This window comes from Rosa chinensis, chromosome 2 (genome assembly GCF_002994745.2).
Source record: "Rosa chinensis cultivar Old Blush chromosome 2, RchiOBHm-V2, whole genome shotgun sequence".
Classification (NCBI taxonomy): Eukaryota; Viridiplantae; Streptophyta; class Magnoliopsida; order Rosales; family Rosaceae; genus Rosa; species Rosa chinensis.
The window spans coordinates 85,618,164-85,643,186 of record NC_037089.1 but is presented as its reverse complement, the minus strand read 5'-3'; the positions used below and the strand labels follow the sequence as shown (position 1 = coordinate 85,643,186).

Here is a 25,023-nt window from a genome sequence, read left to right as displayed (position 1 = left end):
CTGCACAGCACCTGCCGAGCTGCTGCCTAGCAGCTGCCGAGTTGCTGCCGAGCATCTGTCGACACGACTTTCCGACAACTTTTCCGGCGACTTTTCGGACACTTTTCCGGCAACTTTTCCGGCGACTTCCGGACACTTTTCCGGCGACTTTTCGGACACTTTTCCGGCGACTTTTCCGGCGACTTCCGGACACTTTTCCGGCGACTTTCGGACAATTTTTCCGGCAACTTTCCGACACTTTTCCGGCGACTTTTCCGGCCACTTCCGGTGACTTTTCCGGCTATTCTTGGGCAACTTTTTCGGTCATTTCCGACAACACTATTTCAAGGTATTCTTTACTAAAAGTTCCCGCTTTTGAGTCTTATTTATTTATTTTTTCTCCTCCTTTTTCTTTTTGGGAACTTACAATTAAAAAGCGGAATTATAGAAATTCACGCTAAACGAACTAAGAGCGTTCGTAGTCAATGAACTAAGAGTGTTCATAATATTCGGACTAAGAGCGTCCGCAAGCATCGATTTATGACCCTATTAAACATCATTGTTTCGGTCTAATCCAAATATTGATTTCTTGGTAGCATAGCTCGGAAATCTTATTATTTCGTGGAAGTTTTAAACTCCGAAACTAATACATCTTTTTCTTATATTTCAAGGATGTCGAATGAACCTAGACTCGATTTTCAAATCCTTGACTCAACTGGTTCGGATTACCACAGTTGGAGAACCGACGTTGAGAACCATCTCACATCAAAAGGGATATTGCCCATAATCCAGGCACCAAACGCGGGCCTTGTGTTCCAACGAACACCCATAAAGCATGCACAAGCAATTATCTTGATGCGACGCCATATGGACAAAGCACTCAGATTGGAGTATATGTCCATCAAAGATGCAAGGGAACTATGGGTAGCGCTAGAAGAGCGCTTTGATAATATCCAAGATTCCCTCCTCCCTGACTTGAAGATTCAATGGAACAATTTACGCTTCTCCGACTTCAAGTCTGTTGCTGAATACAATTCAGAAGCTCTTCGGCTAAGAGCCATGCTGAAGTTCTGTGAAAAACCTCTCACAGAAGAAGAACTGATTGAGAAGACTCTCTCCACCTTCCCCGTCGCAGCAATTATACTATCAAAGCAATATCGCACTGAATATAATGCTGGACGACTTACTAAGTTCAATGAACTTATCAATATTTTGTCGGTAGATGAGAAGCACGACAATATCCTTGTAAAGAATTATAATTCAAGGCCCGTAGGAACCAAAAGCGTTCGTGAGGCGAATTATAATGCAACCAAGAAAGGGCGCAAGGAGCGGTACCCTACTAATAAGGGGCATGTATACCCTAACAAGGGACATGACGGACGCATGGGTCCATACAACCGCCCCAATAAGGAAGGAAACCGCAACTTTGGAGCGGGCACACGTGGTGGCAAATCCACACGTGGGAGAGGAGAATATAACAACACCATGGGCCGTAACACTATGGGCCGTGGAAGTCGCATAATACGCCGTGGTAGTAGCAGCAACAACCCGCCTAGGGAATATCCACAACGTGCACCTCAAATAAAGAAAGTCAACCACAATGACGTGTGTCATAGGTGTGGATCAATCGAGCATTGGTTTAAGCAATGCCAAGCAAGTACACAACTAGCTGCAAGCTACAAGGAGTACAGGGAAATGAGGGAGCAAGAAGCTCACCTTGCTGAAAAAGATGATGGTGAAGATGTAATTCTCACCATAAAAGACTTCAAAGCTGGAAATGAAGAGCACGAGGATGCCGCAGACTTTGATTAAAATAGTCTTTTCTGTTTTCCAATAAAACGGCAAATGTGCCTTAGTCAAATAACAATTGTATTGACTCTTTCTTATGTGGCGTACTCAATGAAGTATGATGTCTAGGCAAGTAATTGAGATCATGGTACTTAAGCGAGCCTCGCTCCACCAACATCTCTATACTTACCTGGTCATATTTTATTGAAATTACCAAACGGATTGAGCAATTACAATTTGTATAAAGTTTGATTTTATATTGGAATAAACTTTGGAAACTTTGATGTAATCATTGACTATTTTCCCTATTAATAAAGTATCGCATTATCAATGTCATTGACATGTGTTAATATTCCGAACTTTATTTTTCAGTATGTCTCCGGGAGAATTGGAATGCCTTCTAGATAGTGGCACCACACATACTATATTACGACATAGGCAATTATTCTTATGGATGACGCCTAGTCAATCTTCAGTGACCACGATGGCAGGACCATCTAAATTGATTCATGGTCGTGGACCAGCTCAATTTCTATTGCCGAATGGCACAAATATTAATGTCGCCGAAGCTTTATATGCTCCAAGGGCTGGAAGAACCCTATTAAGTTTTAAAGATATAAGAGCCAATGATCTTCATGTGAAAACACATTGTGAGAATGGACAAGAGTTCCTTTACATCACCTCTAATAACTACGGAAATACACGAGTATTAGAGAAACTCATGTGTCGCTCTAGTGGATTGTACGCAACCACTATTAGAGTCATTGAATCCAACCATGTCATGAATGAAAATTTATGGGATTCCGACACATACAGGCTTTGGCACGACCGTTTGGGACACCCAGGTCGTGATATGATGATCCGTATATTAAAAACTTCACACGGACATCCATTCTTTAAAACAAAGAGGAATACGAACCAAAAAGAGGTTCAAAGAATTACTTCTAAAGCATATCATTCGTTTTGCAAAGCTTGCTCTTTAGCAAAAGTAGGATCGAGACCATCCTATGCAAAAGACATTAAAGAAAATATACCATTCTTGCAAAGAATACAAGGTGATATCTGTGGACCTATCCATCCAACTTGCGGACCATTTAGATATTTTATGGTGTTGGTTGATGCATCGACACGTTGGTCACATGTCGTGCTCTTATCCACAAGAAATGCTGCATTTGCTAAACTCCTAGCACAAATCATTAAGTTAAGGGCTCACCACCCTGATCATCCTATTAAGTCAATTCGTCTTGACAATGCTGGGGAGTTTACATCAAAAACTTTTGATGATTATTGCATGTCCATTGGGATCGAGGTTGAACACCCTGTCCCTCATGTACATACCCAAAATGGTCTCGCAGAAGCTGCCATTAAAAGACTTCAAATGGTTGCTAGGGCATTGGTTATGCGCACCAATCTCCCTATTTCTGCTTGGGGCTATGCAATATTACATGCAGCTGTGCTTATTCGTCTAAGGCCCACTGCCACCCAACCTTTTTCTGCATCCCAGATGGTGACTGGGTATGAGCCTAATGTCTCACATTTACGCATATTTGGGTGTGCAGTCTATGTGCCAATTGCGCCACCACAGCGCACTAAAATGGGTCCTCAAAGACGATTAGGCCTTTATGTTGGCTATGACTCTCCAACCATAATCCGCTACATAGAACCCTTGACAGGTGATCTATTTACCGCTAGATTTGCGGATTGTCACTTTGATGAGACAGTCTTCCCGTCTTTAGGGGGAGACATGAACATAACTAATGTTCAACAAAAAGGACAAGAATTGTCGTGGTTTGTCCCCACTTTGTCTCATCTTGATCCCCGAACTGCACAATCTGAAAAAGAAGTGCAGAGAATTCTCGATCTTCAGAACGTAGCAGAATCGATGCCTGATGCGTTTTCTGATATCGCTAAAGTGACAAGATCACACATACCTGCTGCAAATACACCTGCAAGGATTGATGTCCCTAAAAGACATAATGCCGTCTCAAAAATACATGAGAATGGCGCCAACGTTCCCTCTATGGGTGACACATTGGCTAGGCCCACGGCTCCTGCCAGGAAGCGCGGGAGACCTATAGGTTCGATGGATTCTCGCCCAAGAAAGAAGGCGAATTTGGCACAAAATAATAATCCATTAATCATAGATATGAATAATCCATCCCACGAGAATATTCCGGATTATGGTTATGTCCAAGAGACACCATTGGGGGACGCTCCAATGTCAGAACCAACTCCAGAGAATAGAGAAATCTCCATAAATTACAATAATGTATATGAGATGATGGATAGAAATTCTATGGCAATTGATGATGCGTTTGCATATCATGTTGCAAAAGGAATCATAGAATATGATGATATCGAACCTCGCTCTGTTGAAGAATGTCAACGAAGAGCGGATTGGCCTAAATGGAAAAATGCGATCCAGACTGAATTGGATTCACTAACAAAGAGACAGGTATTTGGGCCTATAATGCTGACACCACCAAATATAAAGCCTGTTGGCCATAAATGGGTCTTTGTTAGAAAACGTAATGAGAAAAATGAGGTGATGAGATATAAAGCCCGCCTCGTGGCGCAAGGTTTCTCACAACGCCCTGGAATCGACTACGAGGAGACATACTCTCCCGTAATGGACATTATAACGTTCCGCTACCTTGTCAGTTTGGTAGTTTCCGAAAAACTTGACATGCAGCTTATGGATGTAATTACAGCATATCTCTATGGGGATCTAGATTCAGAGATATATATGAAGGTTCCTGATGGACTTCAATTACCAAAATCAAGTGGCTCTAAACCACGGAGCGCGTTTTCAATAAAATTAAGACGCTCACTATATGGATTGAAACAATCCGGACGGATGTGGTATAACCGTCTAAGTGACTACTTGATTGGAAAGGGATATATTAACAATGAAATATGCCCTTGCGTGTTCATTAAAAGAACAAGTTCCGGATTTGCAATTGTAGCAGTTTATGTCGATGACATGAACCTAATTGGAACTCTAGATGAGTTAAAGGAAACTGCTAAATATTTGGAATCCGAGTTTGAGATGAAAGATCTTGGGAAAACACGGTTTTGCCTCGGAATAGAACTCGAGCACCGTAGTGATGGGATTATGATCCATCAGTCAGCATATACTCAAAAATTACTAAGGCGCTTTAATGAAGATAAAGCAAAGCCTGTAAGTACTCCCATGATCGGCCGAAGTCTTGAGCCCACAAAAGATCCGTTTCGTCCAAAGGATGAGGACGAAGAATTATTAGAGGCTGAAGTACCCTATCTAAGTGCGATAGGCGCATTATTGTATTTAGCACAATGCACAAGACCAGATATCTCATTCGCAGTGAACTTGTTAGCTCGACATAGTTCTGCGCCAACACGCCGCCATTGGATTGGCATAAAGACAATCTTTCGATACTTAAAAGGTACGATTGATATGGGCTTGTTTTATCCCTACAGAGAGAAAATAAAAGACGGAAGATTGGGATCAGACCCTATGAGGCAAAAAGCCACCTTCCGTAATACAGACGTCGGCAACACCATCCATGGTGACCGACGTTCTCCTCCTCCCCTCCATCAAAATAAAAATAATGTTTTGATGGGCTTTGCTGATGCAGGGTATCTCTCTGACCCTCATAAAGGTCGCTCCCAAACAGGTTATGTCTTTACCATGGGAAGCACGGCGATATCTTGGAGATCTACAAAACAGACACTTGTCGCTACTTCCTCAAATCATGCAGAGATTATTGCTCTACATGAAGCTGTGCGTGAATGCATATGGCTAAGGTCTATAAATAGACACATTCGAGGAACTTGTGGTTTGAAGTTAACCACAGATAAACCTACATGCATTTACGAAGATAATGCAGCTTGTATTGAGCAAATGAAATTAGGTTTTATCAAGGGTGACAATACTAAACATATATCACCGAAATTCTTCTACAATCAGCAACAGCAAACACTTCTAAACATTGAAGTAAATCAAATCCGATCAGAGGATAATGTAGCGGACTTATTTACTAAGTCGTTACCAAAAACCCCTTTCGAGAAACATGTGAAGAGTATCGGATTAAGAAGATTATCCGAACTCTCATGATCTTCAGGGGGAGTCTAAATCAGGGGGAGTATCTAGAAACAAACTCCACACTCAATGCGCATTGCACTCTTTTTCTCCTTCGACCAAGGTTGTTTTTTCCCACAGGGTTTTATTACTTGGCAAGGTTTTTAACGAGGCAATTTCGAAGCGCACGGCTTAGACAAATACTATCAACATGAAATATCCAAGGGGGAGTGTTGTAGTATATATGAAACATGTTGTATTGTTCATAGTATAAAATGTCTATGTCATGTATAAGATAGGTATTTTAGGTATAATGATTTGTGAGTCAATCTTTATGCCAATGGGGAACAAGTGTGGCAATCATCATCATCACAACCACAATGTGAAGCTGCAAATGAAGAAGCCACAAGGAGAGGCTACAATTGAAGATGCCATCAAGTTGTATCATTATTTACTTCAAAATGTATCCCTATAAATACCTCCTTTGAATGAAATGAAAGACACACTTAATCTCTATTATCTCTCTCTCTCTCTGTCAATTTACTTATCCTTAAACATTGAGCAAATTGTTCGATTACTATTTTTTTCTTATCAAATATAACGTCTAGAGCTCGTGCTTATGTAAAGGAGGATAAGGTGACAAAATTACTGCACGGCATTATATTGCTGAAGCAATTTTGAGCGACGACTTTTTCCAAAACAAATATTGAACTATTAGCGACTGACAAGTTTTGCATAAACAATTTTGGCCACTGCATGTTTTGCGAAGCAAATATTGAACCATTGGCGATGATAAATCAGTGCTGGCGCTAACCATGAGTAGCCATTGCAATTCTCTTTTGTAGTTATTAGAAAATCACTGTCACAACTTGACCCGAAATTTGTTAATCTTTCGTTCAATCATTCCGCTCAATGCTCATAGTGTTTTACTCAAGGCTCAATCCCCAATTGAAAGGTTCTGCTTAGTGATTTAACATTGGTTTATGCTTAAATAAATGAATCCTTGAATCATTTACTAATATTAAAACCCCAAAACTCGCGGCAGATCACAGAAAGAGTGAAAGTAACGGTTAATTACTTTGTTGTTTTCATAGTCATTGAGAATCATCATTCTATATACGAAACAGCACATAGTATATGGTTTGTTTTATGCTTTTGGTTTAGATTATGATTCATGATGAGTAGCTATCAAAGATAACTTGGGCTTCTGCGAAGGCTAATAAGCCAACACTAAAGAGCCTTGCAAATAAACAATGACAGACTTTAGGGAACAATTTTCAAGTTTGAGATGTTTGGCAGATCATCATGATGATGATGAAGTTCAACATTACGTGACCACGTAAAAAAATTAATAAATTAAAGTAACTAAGAAGCATGCATCCATTTAGAAGTCAAGAATATGATCTTGAATATAAAACATAAACACGTATAATTAACTCTCAAACAATAAATAGTTAGATCACATAAGCGCCAATAAGGGTTGAACTCGTGATCGTACCTTCTTCAGGAGGGTGGGTAGAGTATTCCAGGCAGCGAGTGGTGAGCAGCTTGTACTTGATGTCCATGGATTTCTCCGCAATTTCGTATTCGAATATTATGACAAGAGTTCTCACCCTGCTAACATCCTCCTCCTCCTCCTCCTCCTCCTCCTCTTCCTCTTCCTCCCCCTGCTCTTCCTGGTTCACATCATCCTCATCATCATCATCGTCATCATCATCACCAGGAGAAAAATAATCATAATCCTCATAAAAATACTCACGACGGTCACGGAAGAAAACAAGGCCGACTTTATTATCTTCTAGATGAAAAAACTGACATCGTGTTGGTACAGGAAATTGATGAGGCAATTTTGGCAGCTGCAGAGATTCCATAGGTTTCATAGAATCACATTCATGTGAAATTTGAAAGACTCTAACAGTCTGAGGTTGTTCTAAATTACAGGAGAACATTAGAAAACCATCACCACGATGAGACTTCAACTTGACAAATAGTTGATCATAACCATTAAAACAGGGAATGCAGCTTCCCAAACAAGAGGCCAACTCTGTCCATCCTTTTCCAGGTTGAGTGACGTCAAACCCGAATACTCCGGTCTGATTTTTTACCCAAAGTAACATTTTGTTTCCTAAAATTGCATGACAGATGTCCCTGTAGGGATATCTCTGAGGAGGCACATCCAGAGGCAACCATTTTTCATGTGTCTTGTCAAATACCTCGAAGGACCCGGAGTAACATGGGCCGCCGAAACAATATAGTTCGCCGGCTACCTCTACTAGGAAGGGATCGGGTCTACTAGTCTTAAATGCTTGGGAGGGCTGCAATGTCGGGTTCAGATCTACACTTGGATCTGTCTCAAACGCACAAACTTCTTTACTTAAAATCATCTCGGGCATTCCATTACTATCGCTTTCATTTCTGTTAAAAACCACGCCACCGGAGAAAATAATTTTGGAGCCGATGACACTATTGCTCATCATGCGGGGAACATAAGTGTCCGGTCCGAATCTATAAGCAACTTCAACTAACTTAAGTTCATCGCGGCAATGATCACCATCAGTTGGTGCTGCCAACACGTGGCTCAATTCGATAGATTGAATAACGTGAGCAATGTTACAACAAGTTATCTGCTCCTCAAAACATAAGTAGAGAGACTTACTCTTCAATATTTCTTCTTTCATGGTTCCTTTCTTGTCTTTCTCCTCTGCCATAAGTGGTGATAAAGTAGTAGAATTTCTTCTGATTAATTCAGAAAACATGCTAATTTTCTTCGTCTCCTTCTCCCAGTTGCTTGCTATCATTGACGTTGCTGCCGCCGCTGTTTTTCTAGTTGCAAAATCTCCCAACATCGCAATACACCGCCGTCTACACCACGCCATTGCATATACCCCTAAACCCTAATTTCGACAGAGAACCTAGGGTTACGATTCCCAACGTTTTACTTTTATAAGGGCAATGCAGTGCGCATATATACTTATGCTGACGAGGATCCAAATCCATTTATTGCCTGTACAGCTAGAAATCTATAGCTATTGAATGTGGGATATCTTGCTTTTCAGGGAGGGCTCCAATTTGGTATAACAGAATCTCACCCCCTTAATATTGGGATATCTGTTTTGGAAGAAGAATTAGGATTGAATATCCATAATTATTCGGTTTAGATTCTCTTCCCCCAACCTTATCCTACCAAATTTGAATCCATGATGTCATCGTTAGTAAACTGAAAACCCATGATTTTAGCGTGGTTGATGATTTTTCTTGATCTGCTTCTTACATTCAAAGATTATGTATTTCCAATGAGCTCAGCAAAGTCGAACTGTTGTAATAAATTTATTTTAGCATGGTTGAAGTTTAAGAACCAGAGCATCAAGACTTTTTTTTTTGCGCGCGCTTTATGTTACATTGGTAAACAACTGCTTCTTGTACCATAGTGTGTGAACAAATCCGGTTGTAATGTAAAAGTTTCAAAAACCATGGGCCAACATGTTTAATATACTAACCCGACCATAGTTTCAACAGTATCTTGATTTCTATTTCAGTATTACTAAGCAGAAAATACTAACCCTGAATATTTGTGTGCTAAAGCAACACCATGGGTTCTTCATACCAATTGAATATGTAAGATCATTTAGGAAATGATATATTTTTACGTAAAGCCTCTGAATCTCCATCCAGCAGTAATTTGACATTTCACATTATCTGGTGGAATCGTGTCCTGTAACTTTGTTGGCTCTCCATCCTTATGAACAAACAATCGTGTCCTGTAACTTTGTTGTCTCTTCCTCATATGAACAAACAGGTTTTTTGAGGTTTCTTTAAGTCACAAGACTTATCAGTTCTCTTCTTGAGCAGGTGTATGTACAACTTGTCAGGTTTCCCCTGTCGGCTTTCAAGTTGCTTAGATTGTGGTCTTCTCTTGTAACTGGACACATCTGGTTTTCTGATTGCATGATAATCTCCTCTCGAATAATGTGGTGACTTTCACTAGATGATGTAACATGACAGGAAGTTCCATGCTTGCTTCTTCTTGAATTCCATCAACAGATTGGACTACAGCAGGAGCGTTTATTTGCTCCCCATTGGTTTCGTGATCTTCACCAAATGGTTCAGACCTTTTTCCTCTTTTCCTGCCTTGCTTCTATTAGAGTCCCATCTTCAGACAATGCTATATCCGGAACCTTTATCTGTTCTCCATTACTTTCTTCTTGAGAGAACCTACTCTCTTGAGGATTCTCCATGTTTACTTCTGGGTTAGCTCCAATCCTCGACGTCCTTAACTCCATATCCAATTCCATCCCGTCAAATGAAAGTACACTGAAGACAAAAATACTTTGTTAAATTACATCCATGGAAAATACAGAAATACTGAAAAGAAGATAGGATGTATAGAATTTATAAGCTTTCCACAGAAACACTCTCTAACTGGAATGCAAGTGGCAAAAATTAAAGATACCATGGCAGACACCAAATTCCTCATAATCATACCGCACATACACAAGCTGACATATCAGGGGAATAAACGTGATGAAACTTGATTAAAGCAATAAACACGTGAACAAGCAACTTGGAAATCATTAAGAACTGTTTGTAATGAGAAAATGAATGAGTTGAAAAGAAATGCTGCTGAGGACTGAAAAGGAGAAAAGAGACCCTCATGACAAGTTAAAGAGGTAAAGATATCATGCTAAAGGAAAATGACAAAATAGTCAATGAGCATTCGACTTGCCATATCTGAGGAAAATTGTACTACATTTCCCTTTGGACAATCTGTTTCACATCATGCTGAACTGTTAAGATTATATTCAAATAGAATCATATAAAAGAACATTCAAGACCACAAATCTAATACCTTTAAGCGTGATAGCTTCGTAGGATACTACATTTCCCCTGAAAAGCAAGGGAAAATTACATGTTAATTATGATGACTAGACGCAGAATATCACTGACTACATGGTTTTAAGCTACATTTCTTACCCACTGACATCTTCAGGGATCCCCTAATCAAATGCATCAAGTTCAAACCTCTCCGGTAGAGTAACAGAGTCCTAAGGTGCAAGAAACGTATCTGTGTCTCCCTTCTCTTTTGTGCTAACGACAAACTTGTTGATTTCAGTTAGCACCTCATGGCAGACATCAAAAAGGTATTCAACTTTTTTGGAGTATATCCGAACAACACCAAGAAGAAGGTAGGCCAGTACCCTATATGCGATGACATCCCAATCATCCTTCAAAATTTTATCTGCACAACAGAAAACAAATATACGATGCTTAACGTTAGCCAGTACTAAATAGCATGAAGCGTTACTGTCAATATTAAAAAGCCGATAGAAACAGCGTAATTGTCATCAGCCAAACATAATTGATGTCATGTTTAAGATACAGACACATTAATGACAGCATTCCAAAAGTGCCACTCTAGATAAAAAAGCAGGAAAAAAAGCCTATCAAGTTGACAGAGTATATCAAAACATTCTTACTGCTAAAAACATCAATTGAATTTTTATAGACTTCAAAGTTTTGTCTCCCACTTTCCTACTTTCCAGCAAAGCAGGAGCATATGCTAGCTAAGCAATATGGGTTTTTGAGAGTCCAATAAGCGAACCATTTCTTCAGTATAAGTGAATGGTCATAAGCGAAAACTTACAAGAATAAAAAATATTCTCCATAAGCACCAAAAGAACACCATTTCCCCCCAATTTATATCGTCTTGCTAAATCTTCATATGAAAAAAATTCTTAATAACACAACTAAACACACCTCTAGATTCTGCAAACAACCAATTATTCCCACTAATGTCCTATCCTACCATTCACAGAACACACAAGAAACCAGCCAAATCATTGATCACAGTAGCATTTGACAAACCCAAAAACAAGGTGACAAAAATGAGACTACTTCAAATGAAACATGAAGTGATTAAACCACCAATTCACCAAATATGGAACATCTAAGCAAGTGATCACATTCCCACATTAGATTCATAAAAGTAGAAAATGAAACACACAGAGTAATCCAAACAGATTAGCGAAGACAATCACAGAAAACTTAACAAGTAGGCTCTCAAATAAGCTAAACAGAAAACCCATGTCAAAAATCTATGCTTTTGTTGAGAAAACAGGGAAAAGGTTTCATCTTTGAGAGAAAAAACAAACCAATAGAGGCTGAGATGTCAGTTTCAGTGACCTGGGCCTTCTTGAGCTTTTTGAAACAATAAGCAGCAGCTCATATGGAGCCTAAACGCCCTTTTCTTGATAAGAGGCACAGTGAGTAAAACATGCTTTGGTTTATCAACTAAAACCTTTCACAAACTTTGAGTCTGTTTTAGAAGCAAACTGCGAAACTGGAGAATTGCAGGAAATGAAAACCGGAGTTTGGGGAGGAGAAGAAACGGTCAAGTGGGTTTTAGCATGCCCTGTAAGTTTCACGAACCCCATATGAGACAAGAGACATAAATAAACAAACCCAATTTTGCAAAAGCCAGGAGATCAAGAAAAATACTTAGGTGGGGTTTCCCGCCACGTGGCCTTACGGCCATCCAATCAGAAGCAAGCAAATTTTTCATCTTTTCTGAAACTGCCCTGCAATATCCAAAACACCCCCTTACTAGACAGTAATTGGTCCTCCCCACCAAATGTCCCGTGCGGGTGCCCTACGCAAGATTCTCTCGGAGATCAAAAGATGGATTATATACCTATTTATGGTTTCATTTTGGAATTTGGAATGTGATTTTAAATTCAAATTCTACCATTCCATTTATTGAAGGATTACCCTACTATATTATATGATAATGATTTGTAACATATTCTATTTTTATTCTTTTTATCGCTTGAGAGAGGCAAACTACTTCAATTACGTTACTAAGTTAGAATTCGAAGTACACCCATGATAGGCGCATTTTAATGTGATATTTTAAATGTTAATTCCTCACATTTTGCTTAGTTATTCCTTAACGAATCGATTTTTAACTTAATTTCTATTTTTAGGTACATTGGAGTAGATGAAGAAGAAATGAGTGTTACGTCCATAATTACCTAGAAATGATGGAGAAGAATGAAAATGCACTAAAAAGTCAACCTTGAATATTTTCTTACTCCGGCTAGGAGAATCAGAGCCAAGCAAGGAAGAAGGAGCGGCCACCTGACCAAATGAACTCGAAATGAGCTGAAACTCTCCAGATCCATTCTAGACACCCAAAGGATCATTTCTTATGAAGAGTGCCAGAGAAAAATATGAGTGGAAGGCCTTCAAACAATCAGCCCAATTTTCTACAGAAGCAAAACCGGAAAACTGGACCTGTAAGAGGTCCAGCAGCATTTCCGGCCCAACCACATGGAATAAAGCTCTGAAAATTTGTGAGGATGATATACACTCATAGTGGAACATTTTTTATGAAGAAGTCGAAGGCTCATTCTGAAGTTTTGATGGAGAAATAATTGAAGGAATAAAGGGGAAGAAACTGACCTGAAAACAGCTCAACACCACATATTCATGTTTCCCACCCATATGAAGAAAGCATTTCTTTTTCCTTGGATACAATTTTTCTACCCTAAAAGATCATCATCACTTCCACATTTCTTCACCTTCATGCTTTGCTTTCATCATTACCTCATCTTTTACATATTTTACAAACCACTCTCATACTCCACTTTCATTATTTTTCTTCATCTCATCATTTCACTCTTCTTTTTCTTCCCTATTTAAACACCTTCTCCTCTCACTCTCAATCACCAATTCCTTCATCCATCTCATCTTCTTTGTCTCTCCATTTCCTTTCCATTTTTCTCTCCATCCTCTAGTGCATTCAACGTTTCAAGCAAGGAGAGGAAGAAGAAGAAGGAGCCGTGAAGATCATATCCTCCATCATCCACCTTGAAGGCTTGCTTCCAAGATTCAAGATCCAACCATCTAGCTCTCCATCTCCATCTCCCCTCACGGTGTAATTCATTCTTTTTCCTTGTAATGATCTTTTGTTTTCCTTGTTTGAATTCATATGAACTTGTTTCTAGTTAACAATAATGTTTAGGGCAAAGTTTAAGCCCAATTTCTATGTTTAAATAAAGTTTTCGAATTTTATAATTGTGATTCTAAGTTGCTTATGTGAGTTTGTTCGATTAAATTTGCTTTACAGAAAACTTTTATATGTTTATCTTATTTGGGTCGACACTTATAGGATTTGCATGTAATTGGTGCTAGGTTTAAGAACATGAAATCGACTTTTCGTTTTGTGTAACTTGAATCAAAAGTAGTAAAGGTTCTGGACAAGAATCGAATTTAATTGAAGAGGATTGCAATTAGGTGGACTTTTCCATAACTAAGTTGTACACTTGAGTTGATAGCCTTTCTCTATGTCTAATGCGTTGAACATGTCATGATTGACTAGCTTTCTGGGGCTTGATTGCATGTTTGATAGGATTAATCTAGGTGCTTTCGCTTAGGTTAATTAGCATTGAAAAGTAAAATATGGGAAATCATTTGCTTTCGAATGTTTCACATGATCAACTCCTCTCTCATGACTTGGAAGAACAATTATAGGGTTTGAATCGAATTTGATTACATGGAATTGATTTTGATCTTTGTTCCTTGCGTTCCACTCTTGTATATATGTTTTTACGTTTTCTTTATTTTATTTATTTTAATTTTAATTTTAAGAATCCTAATCCCCCCTTATTTGTGTTTACTTGTATATATTTATTCTTTATTTTATTTTTGTAAATAATACTTTTCTTTATTTGTTTCACAATTACAAGTGTACCCTCAATCCCCGGATAGAACGATCCCTATTTGCTTATACTACTAACGATATTTCAGGGTTAAATTATGCGCTCCCAAAAGCGACATCAATTTTTGGCGCCGTTGCCGGGGATTGAAAAATCACTTGCTAAATTGTATCATTTATTGTATATATTTGTTGTATATAAATTGTTTAAAACTTAGTTTAAATTTTATTTATATTATTGAACATGAATTTTAATTGTAGGTTGTAAATTGAGAGGAATAGGTGAAGTCTCTTTTGTTAATATTGGCCTAAACCCCTTATTGGTACCTAGCTCAGGTCCCTTAAGGTTGAGGGCGGCCTTTATTAACACTTGTTGAACTGTCTTCACACTTATGAACTTTTTCATCTTAGTAAGCATAGCCTATGTGGAATGGTGTCTAGGAAGGGGACAACGTTCATGACGGGTTTTTGAATCCAGAAGTGCTTGCAAATGGGCATAAACCACAATGTGGGAGTAGCTCATGCCAAAATGGATTTTTCCTCTCGTGTTCGTCCTCCCCCACCTGGCCATTTCAGTAAGGTTGCCCAAACGATTTGAAAGGGAGTTTGTGTCTAGGCGACTATACTTGGGCCGCACGTCCACTTGATTTACCGCTTGGAATTTGATTCGATATCAATAATGTTTATAATAAAAGAAATACTTGTGAATACTCTATACGTGTAAATTATTTTGTTGTTTCACACTTTAAACTTGTAAAAATACTTTTCACGTTTTATAGTCACTTGTATACTTAACTTGTGTCTTATGTACAATATACTTGTTAATTTTACTTGTAGTTTGTAATTAATAGTTATACTTGTTTTTATTTTGTATTTCTTTGTTAATTATAGTTACTAACTTTATTTAATGTAGGTATCGTCTGGCTGCAAGACGTAAAATCCAAGCGCTACTTGGGAGGCAACCCAATTCAGAATATAATCAGATTTGCTTTCTCTTTCCCTATTTCTTTTTATTTTTCATTTTTTCTCTATTGTTTTTATTTTAGGATTTGTTTTCGTAAATGTCTTCTATCTATGCTTACTTATTTCATTGCACGCTTTTAATTGATTACATTGAAGATAATGCAATATTTAAGTGTGGGGGAAGAGATTTATATTTTTGTCTTTCATTTTGAGTCCTATATATATATTTGTCTTTTATTTTTGAGTCCATTATATTAAAAAAAAAAAAAAAAACTGCATTCATTCTGTCTTATTAAAGTCAGCTATTTACAAAAAAAAAAAAAACTAAAAACAAAAAAACAAAAAACAAAAAAAAAAAACAAAAAAAACAAAAAAAAAACAAAAAAAACTTTATACACTATACTAAGCCATGTCTGCATCTCCGTAGGAGTTGAGGCTGAGCTCAAGGGAAATGTGAGAGCCACCGCCATAACCGCCACCTCCCTCGGAAGTAGTCTTCATGTTGCCCAAGATGTCCTCACCATGCATGGGGAATAGTGGAAGGGTTTCAATCTCCTGGTGATATTCTCCTCGTTGTTCCATGATCGATCCATCAACACCATAGCCGACACGTGACCCAAAGTTTAGATCAATGGATCTACCATCATCAGTGGAACTAGTGGATCCAAAATTGAGATCGAGAGATCCACCAACCGGAACGTTCCGAAATTCCTTCAACTTCTGCCTCTCACGAGCCTTGAGGTTCTGGAACCAAAAGAAGACGTTTTTGTCCTCGATCTGCCCATACTGTTTCAGATGGAGGCAGATCTCTTGAATCTGCTCTGGAGTTGGGTACTTAAAACCCTTATCATAATAAAGGCCCTTGAGGATTCTTAGTTGAGGCGGTGTGGGAGCCCACCGGTTATTAGTCCCGGCTGCTTGGTTGTTTCCTCCATCCTCGATTTGTTGCTGGGTCTGTTGCTCCATTAGTTGCAGAGTTTGTGGTTCCATGTTGATGAAGAAAGGAATTGAGTTTTGAAAGAAAGGCTGAAGGATTGAGAGAGAAATGCTGGAACTCGGAAGAATTTTCTGTTGGAGTGTACAGTCGCTCCCTCAGAATGCACCTATTTATAGAACGAGTAAGCATATCTCCACCATTGGATCGACGATCTCTGAGATTAAATCTACGCGTTGGATTAAAGTCACCCGAAAACACGGAAAAGCTGTTGGCTCGTGAAGGACACGTGGGGGAACCAAACTGATCTCGAGGAGCTGTGACAGATAAGCTACAGCCGAAAGCAGGTTTAATTGCCGTGAATCAAGGAAAAGAAAGGACGCGTGGGGGAATCAAACGAATCTCGAGGATCCGTGACAGACAAGCTATAGCCGAAAGCATGCCATAAATCCAGGAAAAGAAAGGAATATTTACACGTGGGGGAGTTTCTTGGGCCGTGAACTATCATAACTCTTCTCCTTCCCGGAGAAGCTTTGTTAAAACCGTGTGCCTGTTGAGATTTCTACCCTATTTTGTGCTTTACATATACATCCTTTTTTGTCTCCTCCAGATATTACTAAAGTTTGTCTAAAGCGTGCAGTTTCAAATTCCTTCTACTTCCTCATGGCTCGAACCAAGGTAACCCCTCGCAGGGGTGTCAATCAACGCCGTGTTCTCTCTTTGGAGGAAGAAGGTCGTCAAGCGGCCACTAGAGCTGGGCTTACTCGTCCATGGGACCATCGTCCTATCCGTGAGCGTACCCGCAGTCCCCCTCCTCTGCCTCGTCGCTCTCCCAGACTGCATCCCGGAGAGTCTTCTTCCTCACCAGCTGCTCATGCTCCTCGGCCTATGGCCACCCTGGAAAGCTTGTCGGATTCGATTGATGATTTGCGTTCCTCTCTCCGCGATGGTATTATGGTGACAGATTGGAGAGTCAATTGCATGATCGATTACATCTCTGAGATGAACTGCTCTTTGATCCGCTGTCACACTGCAATAAACAAGCTTGCTCAGGAAGTCAATAACTTGCAGAGTTATCCTCCTGGGTTTCCTCGCAAGGACGCTACTGCATCACAACATGAGGACCCACCTCCGAAGGCTGAAACCAGCAAGAGGGCTGCCACTCGCCCGCACACCGCTCCTCCAAAGGAGTAAATTGAGATACAAGTCTAGGCTGAGAGACTTTAAACATTAAGCGCTGCATGGGAGGCAACCCATTTCAACCGTATCTGTGGAGGAGACATCAAACGCAGATTTGCTTTCTTGAACTCTTCCTTCTATTTTATTTTCTTGAATTTTAAGTTGTTTTAGGTTTCGTAGTGTTCACTTTCTCTTCTATGCTTGATTTATGCTTTGCATGCTTTATATTTGTTATACATTGAGGACAATGCATGAATTAAGTATGGGGGAAGGATTATTGCTTTATTGTGTTTTTAGTAGTTAGTATAAAAAAAAAAAAAAAAAAAATAGTTGTTGTTGGATTGTGTTTTTATTGTGTTTTTAATTGATGTTGTGATACACTAAGGTATATTGGATTAAACATAGTCTTGAAAAAGGGTAGCTGTTTCAGTCCCATTGCACATCGAGACTCCCTGTTCCCGTACCTAAGTGTTGAAATTAAATTAAATTGTAAAAAAAAAAAAAAAAAAATGTTGGTTTTAGAGTGTTTTTGTTTGTTTGAGTCTTAGGATGCTTCTAAACGTCTAGGATGAACATGTCTCTGAATTCATGGCCGAAGGTTTTCATAATCAAAATAGAACTTAATTGAATTCTGTGGTTAATCGACATTGTGATGCTTGTATGAAGATTTGAGATAGGATTGTAACTTGATTCATTAAGCATGCTAGGATTAAGTCTGATTCATTTGACCCAAGTGAGCTGTTGAGCTAAAATACTTTCTTTTTGAGTGCTTATTGATAATTTCAGAATTTCGTGGCTGTATTTGCAAAACCTCATCATTCTTTGAAAATCCAATGATTATGTGCCATAGATTTTAATGGACTAGAGAGTACTAGAACTCGGCTGTTGTGACTGTCAAAACTTGTATGCCATAATATGCACTGATCCTGGATAGGATAGAAGGCATTAGGGTAACCACCAAAGCCAAACAAGTATGTGTCCCCAATTGTGCCCGTCGTGGGACTCCTTAGAATGAACCCCTTTGAGCCTACGTTGAAAACTTTTTTTTCATCACCCTCACTACCCTACCATGAGCTTAGTACAGGATATCTCTACCCTTGTCTTAAGGACTTAGTAGAGCATGACATAGTATGTAGGGGTGACGATGAAAGACAAGTGTGGGGTGGGGAAAATCCAAGAAAAGAAGAAGAAAAAAAAAAAAAATTTGCCTTGAAAAAAAAAAAAAAAAAGAAAGAAAGAAAGAAAAGCGGCAAAAGAGAAGAAAAATTGAAAAGAAAACTCTTGGGAAAATGTTGAAGTGTGGTTTTGGACTTGCAAATTTGTAGAAGGCTCAAAGTTGAAAATTATGCCTTTGTCCATTCCCCATGTTGGTTAGAGTGAAGGTTTGGCCCAAAACAATGATATTTGGTCTACAAAAATGATGACATAAGGTGGTCCTTATATGCTCTGCTAGCTCCTTAGGATTTTTTTTGTATCCTTAATCTTCATTTCGAAAACCCTAGCTTAGCCCCATTACAACCTGTTTTAAGTGCTGACTTGATCCTTGAGATGGGCAGTCTTTGGTTAGTGGAGTCAGTTACGCAGTCGAGCTTATGGTTTAGGTCCATTTGTGCACTTAGTCATTTCATGAGGTCTTTAAAAATTCTTCACAAAATGTGTTTATTGATGAAATATGCAAGCTGTTTGTTGCCTTACAATTTGTTCTCTTGCATATACTTGAGTGTGAAGCTTTTAAGCATAGCCATTTCTGAGAGAAAAATCGAGAGTATGCCCTGTAAGTTTGGATTGGACTTGTTCGAAACATGCTATCATTCACTGTATAACTTAAGTTCTCCATATCTTGCTTAGTCATATGAATGTCACAGGTTTATTAACCATGGAATTATCTTTGTGATTTTGATTAAGTGTTTAACGTGAAAGCCATGAGTTTGGAGTCTCTGAGACAACAGTTAGGAGCAATAGAGTCATTTACTTGCTTTTTTGTCAAGTCTTTGTTCTGTTTTGGATTTTTTTGTTTTGTTTTGCTAAGGGACTAGCAAAAGCTAAGTGTGGGGGAATTTGATAGGCGCATTTTAATGTGATATTTTAAATGTTAATTCCTCACATTTTGCTTAGTTATTCCTTAACGAATCGATTTTTAACTTAATTTCTATTTTTAGGTACATTGGAGTAGATGAAGAAGAAATGAGTGTTACGTCCATAATTACCTAGAAATGATGGAGAAGAATGAAAATGCACTAAAAAGTCAACCTTGAATATTTTCTTACTCCGGCTAGGAGAATCAGAGCCAAGCAAGGAAGAAGGAGCGGCCACCTGACCAAATGAACTCGAAATGAGCTGAAACTCTCCAGATCCATTCTAGACACCCAAAGGATCATTTCTTATGAAGAGTGCCAGAGAAAAATATGAGTGGAAGGCCTTCAAACAATCAGCCCAATTTTCTACAGAAGCAAAACCGGAAAACTGGACCTGTAAGAGGTCCAGCAGCATTTCCGGCCCAACCACATGGAATAAAGCTCTGAAAATTTGTGAGGATGATATACACTCATAGTGGAACATTTTTTATGAAGAAGTCGAAGGCTCATTCTGAAGTTTTGATGGAGAAATAATTGAAGGAATAAAGGGGAAGAAACTGACCTGAAAACAGCTCAACACCACATATTCATGTTTCCCACCCATATGAAGAAAGCATTTCTTTTTCCTTGGATACAATTTTTCTACCCTAAAAGATCATCATCACTTCCACATTTCTTCACCTTCATGCTTTGCTTTCATCATTACCTCATCTTTTACATATTTTACAAACCACTCTCATACTCCACTTTCATTATTTTTCTTCATCTCATCATTTCACTCTTCTTTTTCTTCCCTATTTAAACACCTTCTCCTCTCACTCTCAATCACCAATTCCTTCATCCATCTCATCTTCTTTGTCTCTCCATTTCCTTTCCATTTTTCTCTCCATCCTCTAGTGCATTCAACGTTTCAAGCAAGGAGAGGAAGAAGAAGAAGGAGCCGTGAAGATCATATCCTCCATCATCCACCTTGAAGGCTTGCTTCCAAGATTCAAGATCCAACCATCTAGCTCTCCATCTCCATCTCCCCTCACGGTGTAATTCATTCTTTTTCCTTGTAATGATCTTTTGTTTTCCTTGTTTGAATTCATATGAACTTGTTTCTAGTTAACAATAATGTTTAGGGCAAAGTTTAAGCCCAATTTCTATGTTTAAATAAAGTTTTCGAATTTTATAATTGTGATTCTAAGTTGCTTATGTGAGTTTGTTCGATTAAATTTGCTTTACAGAAAACTTTTATATGTTTATCTTATTTGGGTCGACACTTATAGGATTTGCATGTAATTGGTGCTAGGTTTAAGAACATGAAATCGACTTTTCGTTTTGTGTAACTTGAATCAAAAGTAGTAAAGGTTCTGGACAAGAATCGAATTTAATTGAAGAGGATTGCAATTAGGTGGACTTTTCCATAACTAAGTTGTACACTTGAGTTGATAGCCTTTCTCTATGTCTAATGCGTTGAACATGTCATGATTGACTAGCTTTCTGGGGCTTGATTGCATGTTTGATAGGATTAATCTAGGTGCTTTCGCTTAGGTTAATTAGCATTGAAAAGTAAAATATGGGAAATCATTTGCTTTCGAATGTTTCACATGATCAACTCCTCTCTCATGACTTGGAAGAACAATTATAGGGTTTGAATCGAATTTGATTACATGGAATTGATTTTGATCTTTGTTCCTTGCGTTCCACTCTTGTATATATGTTTTTACGTTTTCTTTATTTTATTTATTTTAATTTTAATTTTAAGAATCCTAATCCCCCCTTATTTGTGTTTACTTGTATATATTTATTCTTTATTTTATTTTTGTAAATAATACTTTTCTTTATTTGTTTCACAATTACAAGTGTACCCTCAATCCCCGGATAGAACGATCCCTATTTGCTTATACTACTAACGATATTTCAGGGTTAAATTGCGCGCTTGCTTTGAGCGACATCAACCCACTCACTCAATTAATATTCTAGTCGAGCTACATTAAGGAATTCCAATAAAGTGAGATCGATTCTCCACCACAGGCGCACAAATTCAAATATGCCTCAAATATGTTGGCTGCAGACTAGTGAAATTTGTAACTCAAACACTCGATGATTTAATGCTAGATCACTCGATGATCACGTGAATCCTGATGTATTTGGTAGTTTCCAACTTTCCATTAATGTCTTGTTCAATTTTAACTCTTTTCCTAGTGTATATTAGCATTTTTCCACACATGTTCTACATGTGCAATCTATTAATTTTTTTTTTCAGAAAAAAAAAAAGAAGAAAAAAATTGGTTATTGCAGAGAAAAGAAAGTGGGAGAGAGAAAAGTGGGTTGTGGATAATTTTTTTCAAATTTTTTAAAGAAAAATACATTTTGTAAATGTCTTAATTATCATTGTGATTTAATTAATTCTCAAAGTTTATTAATATTCTAAGATCAATTCTGTCAAAATTTTAGATTTTGATTAACAAACCCTCTTCTCTTAATAATAGTATAGATTTGTGGGTTGCCTTGCCAGATTTTTTCTTCGGTAAGTAACCGCATGTGAAAAGTGCCACCTCAAAAATTGTTGATGTGCTGGATGTCATCATGGACACGTGTATGGACAACAAATTGACAGCGTGTCACTTACCAGTTGCATTCAATGAGATAAATTGTCAAGAATACCCACAGACCATAATCCCACAATGAAAATAGCATAATGCCCTAACGTACTCATCTTAATTCACATGATGTCATGATAATACCAGTTCTCCAAACAAGAGAAGCTACAAAAATTTTCAGAAGTGTCCTACCAGTCTCAACTCCCAATCTACAATATGACCAAAGCTAGTTAAGTCGAAGCTGGGGTTTAGCGAACAGCTATAAACACTACAGCCCCTGTCGCTGCGCGACTGATATGCCACATTGCCACCATAGATTACTCGTGCAATTTCTAATTCTAGCAGCTATCGCCATAGGGACATATTTTCAGAATTGACTCTACGGGCTGTATCATCTCCCCACATTTGCTCCCATTTGGGACGTTTCCAGAATAGAATAGCGATCAGCTCGCTTCACATCCACAAACCCTCTAGTTTTCATCACCTGCAAACCGAGAAAAAAAAAAAGTAATATTGTGAAGACACTCAAAACCTTGCGGTTAAACATGTTTGAAGTGCAAGGTTAGATAAAAGGTGCCGGATGCGTTTCGCTTGACAATATTGAAATAACTAAGAAGGGCGCAGAAAAAGGTACAGAGAGATTCACAGATCATACCAGTGTCTCATAGAATAGCATTGCACTTTCTTTCTTGGTTCTTCGTTCTGCAACCTCCAACAAGTTCACTTCTTCCTCTCTACAACTGTTGCAAACTGTAAAGTGCCTGTGCAAGTACCTCGCCACCTTTCTGTATGCACAAAAGTTTAACAATTAGATGAAGATGGGGCTTTCAAGAAAAAACTTACCAATGTACATATGCCAAAAGAATCTCAGGAGGCGAATCCACCGTACCTGGTTCTCACTGAAAACCCATCTACAACACAGACAAGTTCCAGAGTTCACGCATAAAAGAATACAAAAATCAAACAAAAAAGTCAGCTAGTAAAAACCCTTGAGTTCTTACCGAGTTCAGGATTAACTCCTTCGCAAAATTCAGCTTCCTGATACATATAAAAGAAATTAAAAAAAAAAAATGTTAACTATTTGATTCCAGAAGTAAATGAGCCTTAAGCAGCATAACATATTGCAGCATCTATATATAATTATATATTATTCATATTAGCACACCTTCACTTGTCCACCAATAAGGCCAAGTCATCTTAGAGTTCAAGTTAGGAAACTCTATTCAGTACTTTACCTCGCTCACAAATTGAAGTCATGCTCTTCATCCCTATCTAGAGATGGTTGTACTTCTTCCATGCTTCCAGAAGGGAAAGTTTTCTCTGCTCCCATAGACGGTTCTTTTTCTATCCTTCCAGATGTCTCAGGTCTTACTACATTCAGATCAGCAACTTCAGGACTCCTTGGACTATGAAATGATTTGATTGATTTTGAGCGAAGAACAGGTGTGTCTGGACAGTGCATGGATATTCCAACACATCTAAGTCTTCTGTAGGTTCAACAGTTTCCGTATTTACAACCTCTATTTGCTCTGATATACGAGTCCTTCAACAGGCCAACAAATCTAACTTCTCGGGAGTACTCCTTAATTTCCTAAATTTCCTTTTGCATGAGAGGGACCTAAGCTCTTGCGAAACGTCTAATAGAATCACAGAAATAGGGTTATGAATGGTTTCACAACTAATGAACCAGAAAGGAAATAGTGACAGTAAATGTATCAAAAAAAAAATGACAGTTAAATCACTAGATATCAATGGCTCCAAGAAATTCTGCGCAAGATTTCCAATTCGATTAGTTTTCCAAACAGCATGGGCATTTTTGGGAACTTCTTTCTTTTTAGCAACCAAGTCACTAGCATCATGTATACTTTGCCTGATTGCCCTGTAACAAAATTACGGTTTTTCATTCCTTGCTCAACTAATCCATTGTAATACAAAAATGTCCAAGTGTTCCATCAGATAATGGTGGAGGCACCGAATATTATTTGAATTTTTAGGCAAAACATGAACACTTCAACTTAACATATCTAAAGAAGCAGTAAATCATCACTTACTCATTAGGCAGCACTACTATATCATCAAAGACACAGTTTCTTTTCCTAGAAATCCGAGCCGACTTCTTGGAAGCTGGTCTGGGAACAGACGTCAATTTTGGTGTAGTAACACCTGCATTAGGAGAAAAAAATTAGGAAAAATTACAAGCGAAGGTCTGAGATCAGATATGAATAACAAAGCCTAAAACAGAAACAATAATAGGAATTGAAAGACTAAGAGGTTAAATAAAAGCCATTATTGAGAAATTTTGACCTAGAGTATATGGCTGCTTGGCATCAGGACTGCCATCATATGCAACTGAGAGGGGATCTGGATCTTCTTCCAGAATACTTTTTATGGTATCTGGTGCAATCATGTCCTGTAACTTAGTCGGCTCTTCATCATTATGATTCTCTTCTCCATATGAACAAAAAAGTTCTTGAGGTTTCTTGGCTCCACAAAGCACATCAAGCCCAAGGATTCTTCTTGAGAAAATGTAACATTTTTCTGATTCTCCATGTCAGCTTCTAAGTTTCCTAGACTACGCTCTTCTCTTGTAATCTGAAAACTCTGACTTTCTGGTTGCACCGAGTCTATTTCCATTGTCTCCTCTCATTCACTTTGATGATCCTCACCAGTTATCACATGGCAGGAAGGTTCTCTATTATTCCCATAAAGATCTCATGGTTCTGAGTCTTCTGACCATCTTCCTG

General features: G+C 38.4%; 1 protein-coding gene and 1 long non-coding RNA gene across 3 annotated transcripts; both read right to left on the bottom strand.

Moving 5' to 3' along the window:
- Positions 1–9,522: 9,522 nt before the first annotated feature.
- LOC112186865 lies at positions 9,523–12,252 on the bottom strand. Its single transcript, XR_002930924.2, has 4 exons — positions 11,977–12,252; positions 10,799–11,063; positions 10,674–10,711; positions 9,523–10,138 (listed from the first exon to the last, which is right to left on the bottom strand). It is a non-coding gene; the product is annotated as an uncharacterized LOC112186865 (long non-coding RNA).
- An 11,481-nt stretch (positions 12,253–23,733) lies between these two features.
- LOC112186862 (sister chromatid cohesion 1 protein 2) lies at positions 23,734–24,832 on the bottom strand. Of its 2 annotated transcripts, XM_024325405.2 has the most exons (4): positions 24,584–24,832; positions 24,331–24,442; positions 24,022–24,158; positions 23,735–23,916 (listed from the first exon to the last, which is right to left on the bottom strand). In XM_024325405.2, the coding sequence occupies exons 1-4, from the start codon at positions 24,684–24,686 to the stop codon at positions 23,825–23,827; spliced, it is 444 nt and encodes a 147-aa protein (XP_024181173.1). In that variant the 5' UTR covers positions 24,687–24,832; the 3' UTR covers positions 23,735–23,824. The 2 variants fall into 2 exon arrangements, with proteins under 2 accessions (XP_040370103.1, XP_024181173.1); XM_040514169.1 differs by having other exon boundaries at positions 23,734–24,158.
- Between the last annotated feature and the right edge of the window lie 191 nt (positions 24,833–25,023).

Excerpts from the sequence above, each read along its gene's own strand:
- LOC112186862 (XM_040514169.1), bottom strand. The coding sequence starts at position 24,686 with ATGATTGCACCAGATACCATAAAAAGTATTCTGGAAGAAGATCCAGAT. Across the intron at positions 24,443-24,583 it reads CAAGCAGCCATATACTCTAG|GTGTTACTACACCAAAATTG; the intron begins GTCAAAATTTCT and ends CTCCTAATGCAG. Across the intron at positions 24,159-24,330 it reads ATAGTAGTGCTGCCTAATGA|GGCAATCAGGCAAAGTATAC; the intron begins GTAAGTGATGAT and ends ATTTTGTTACAG.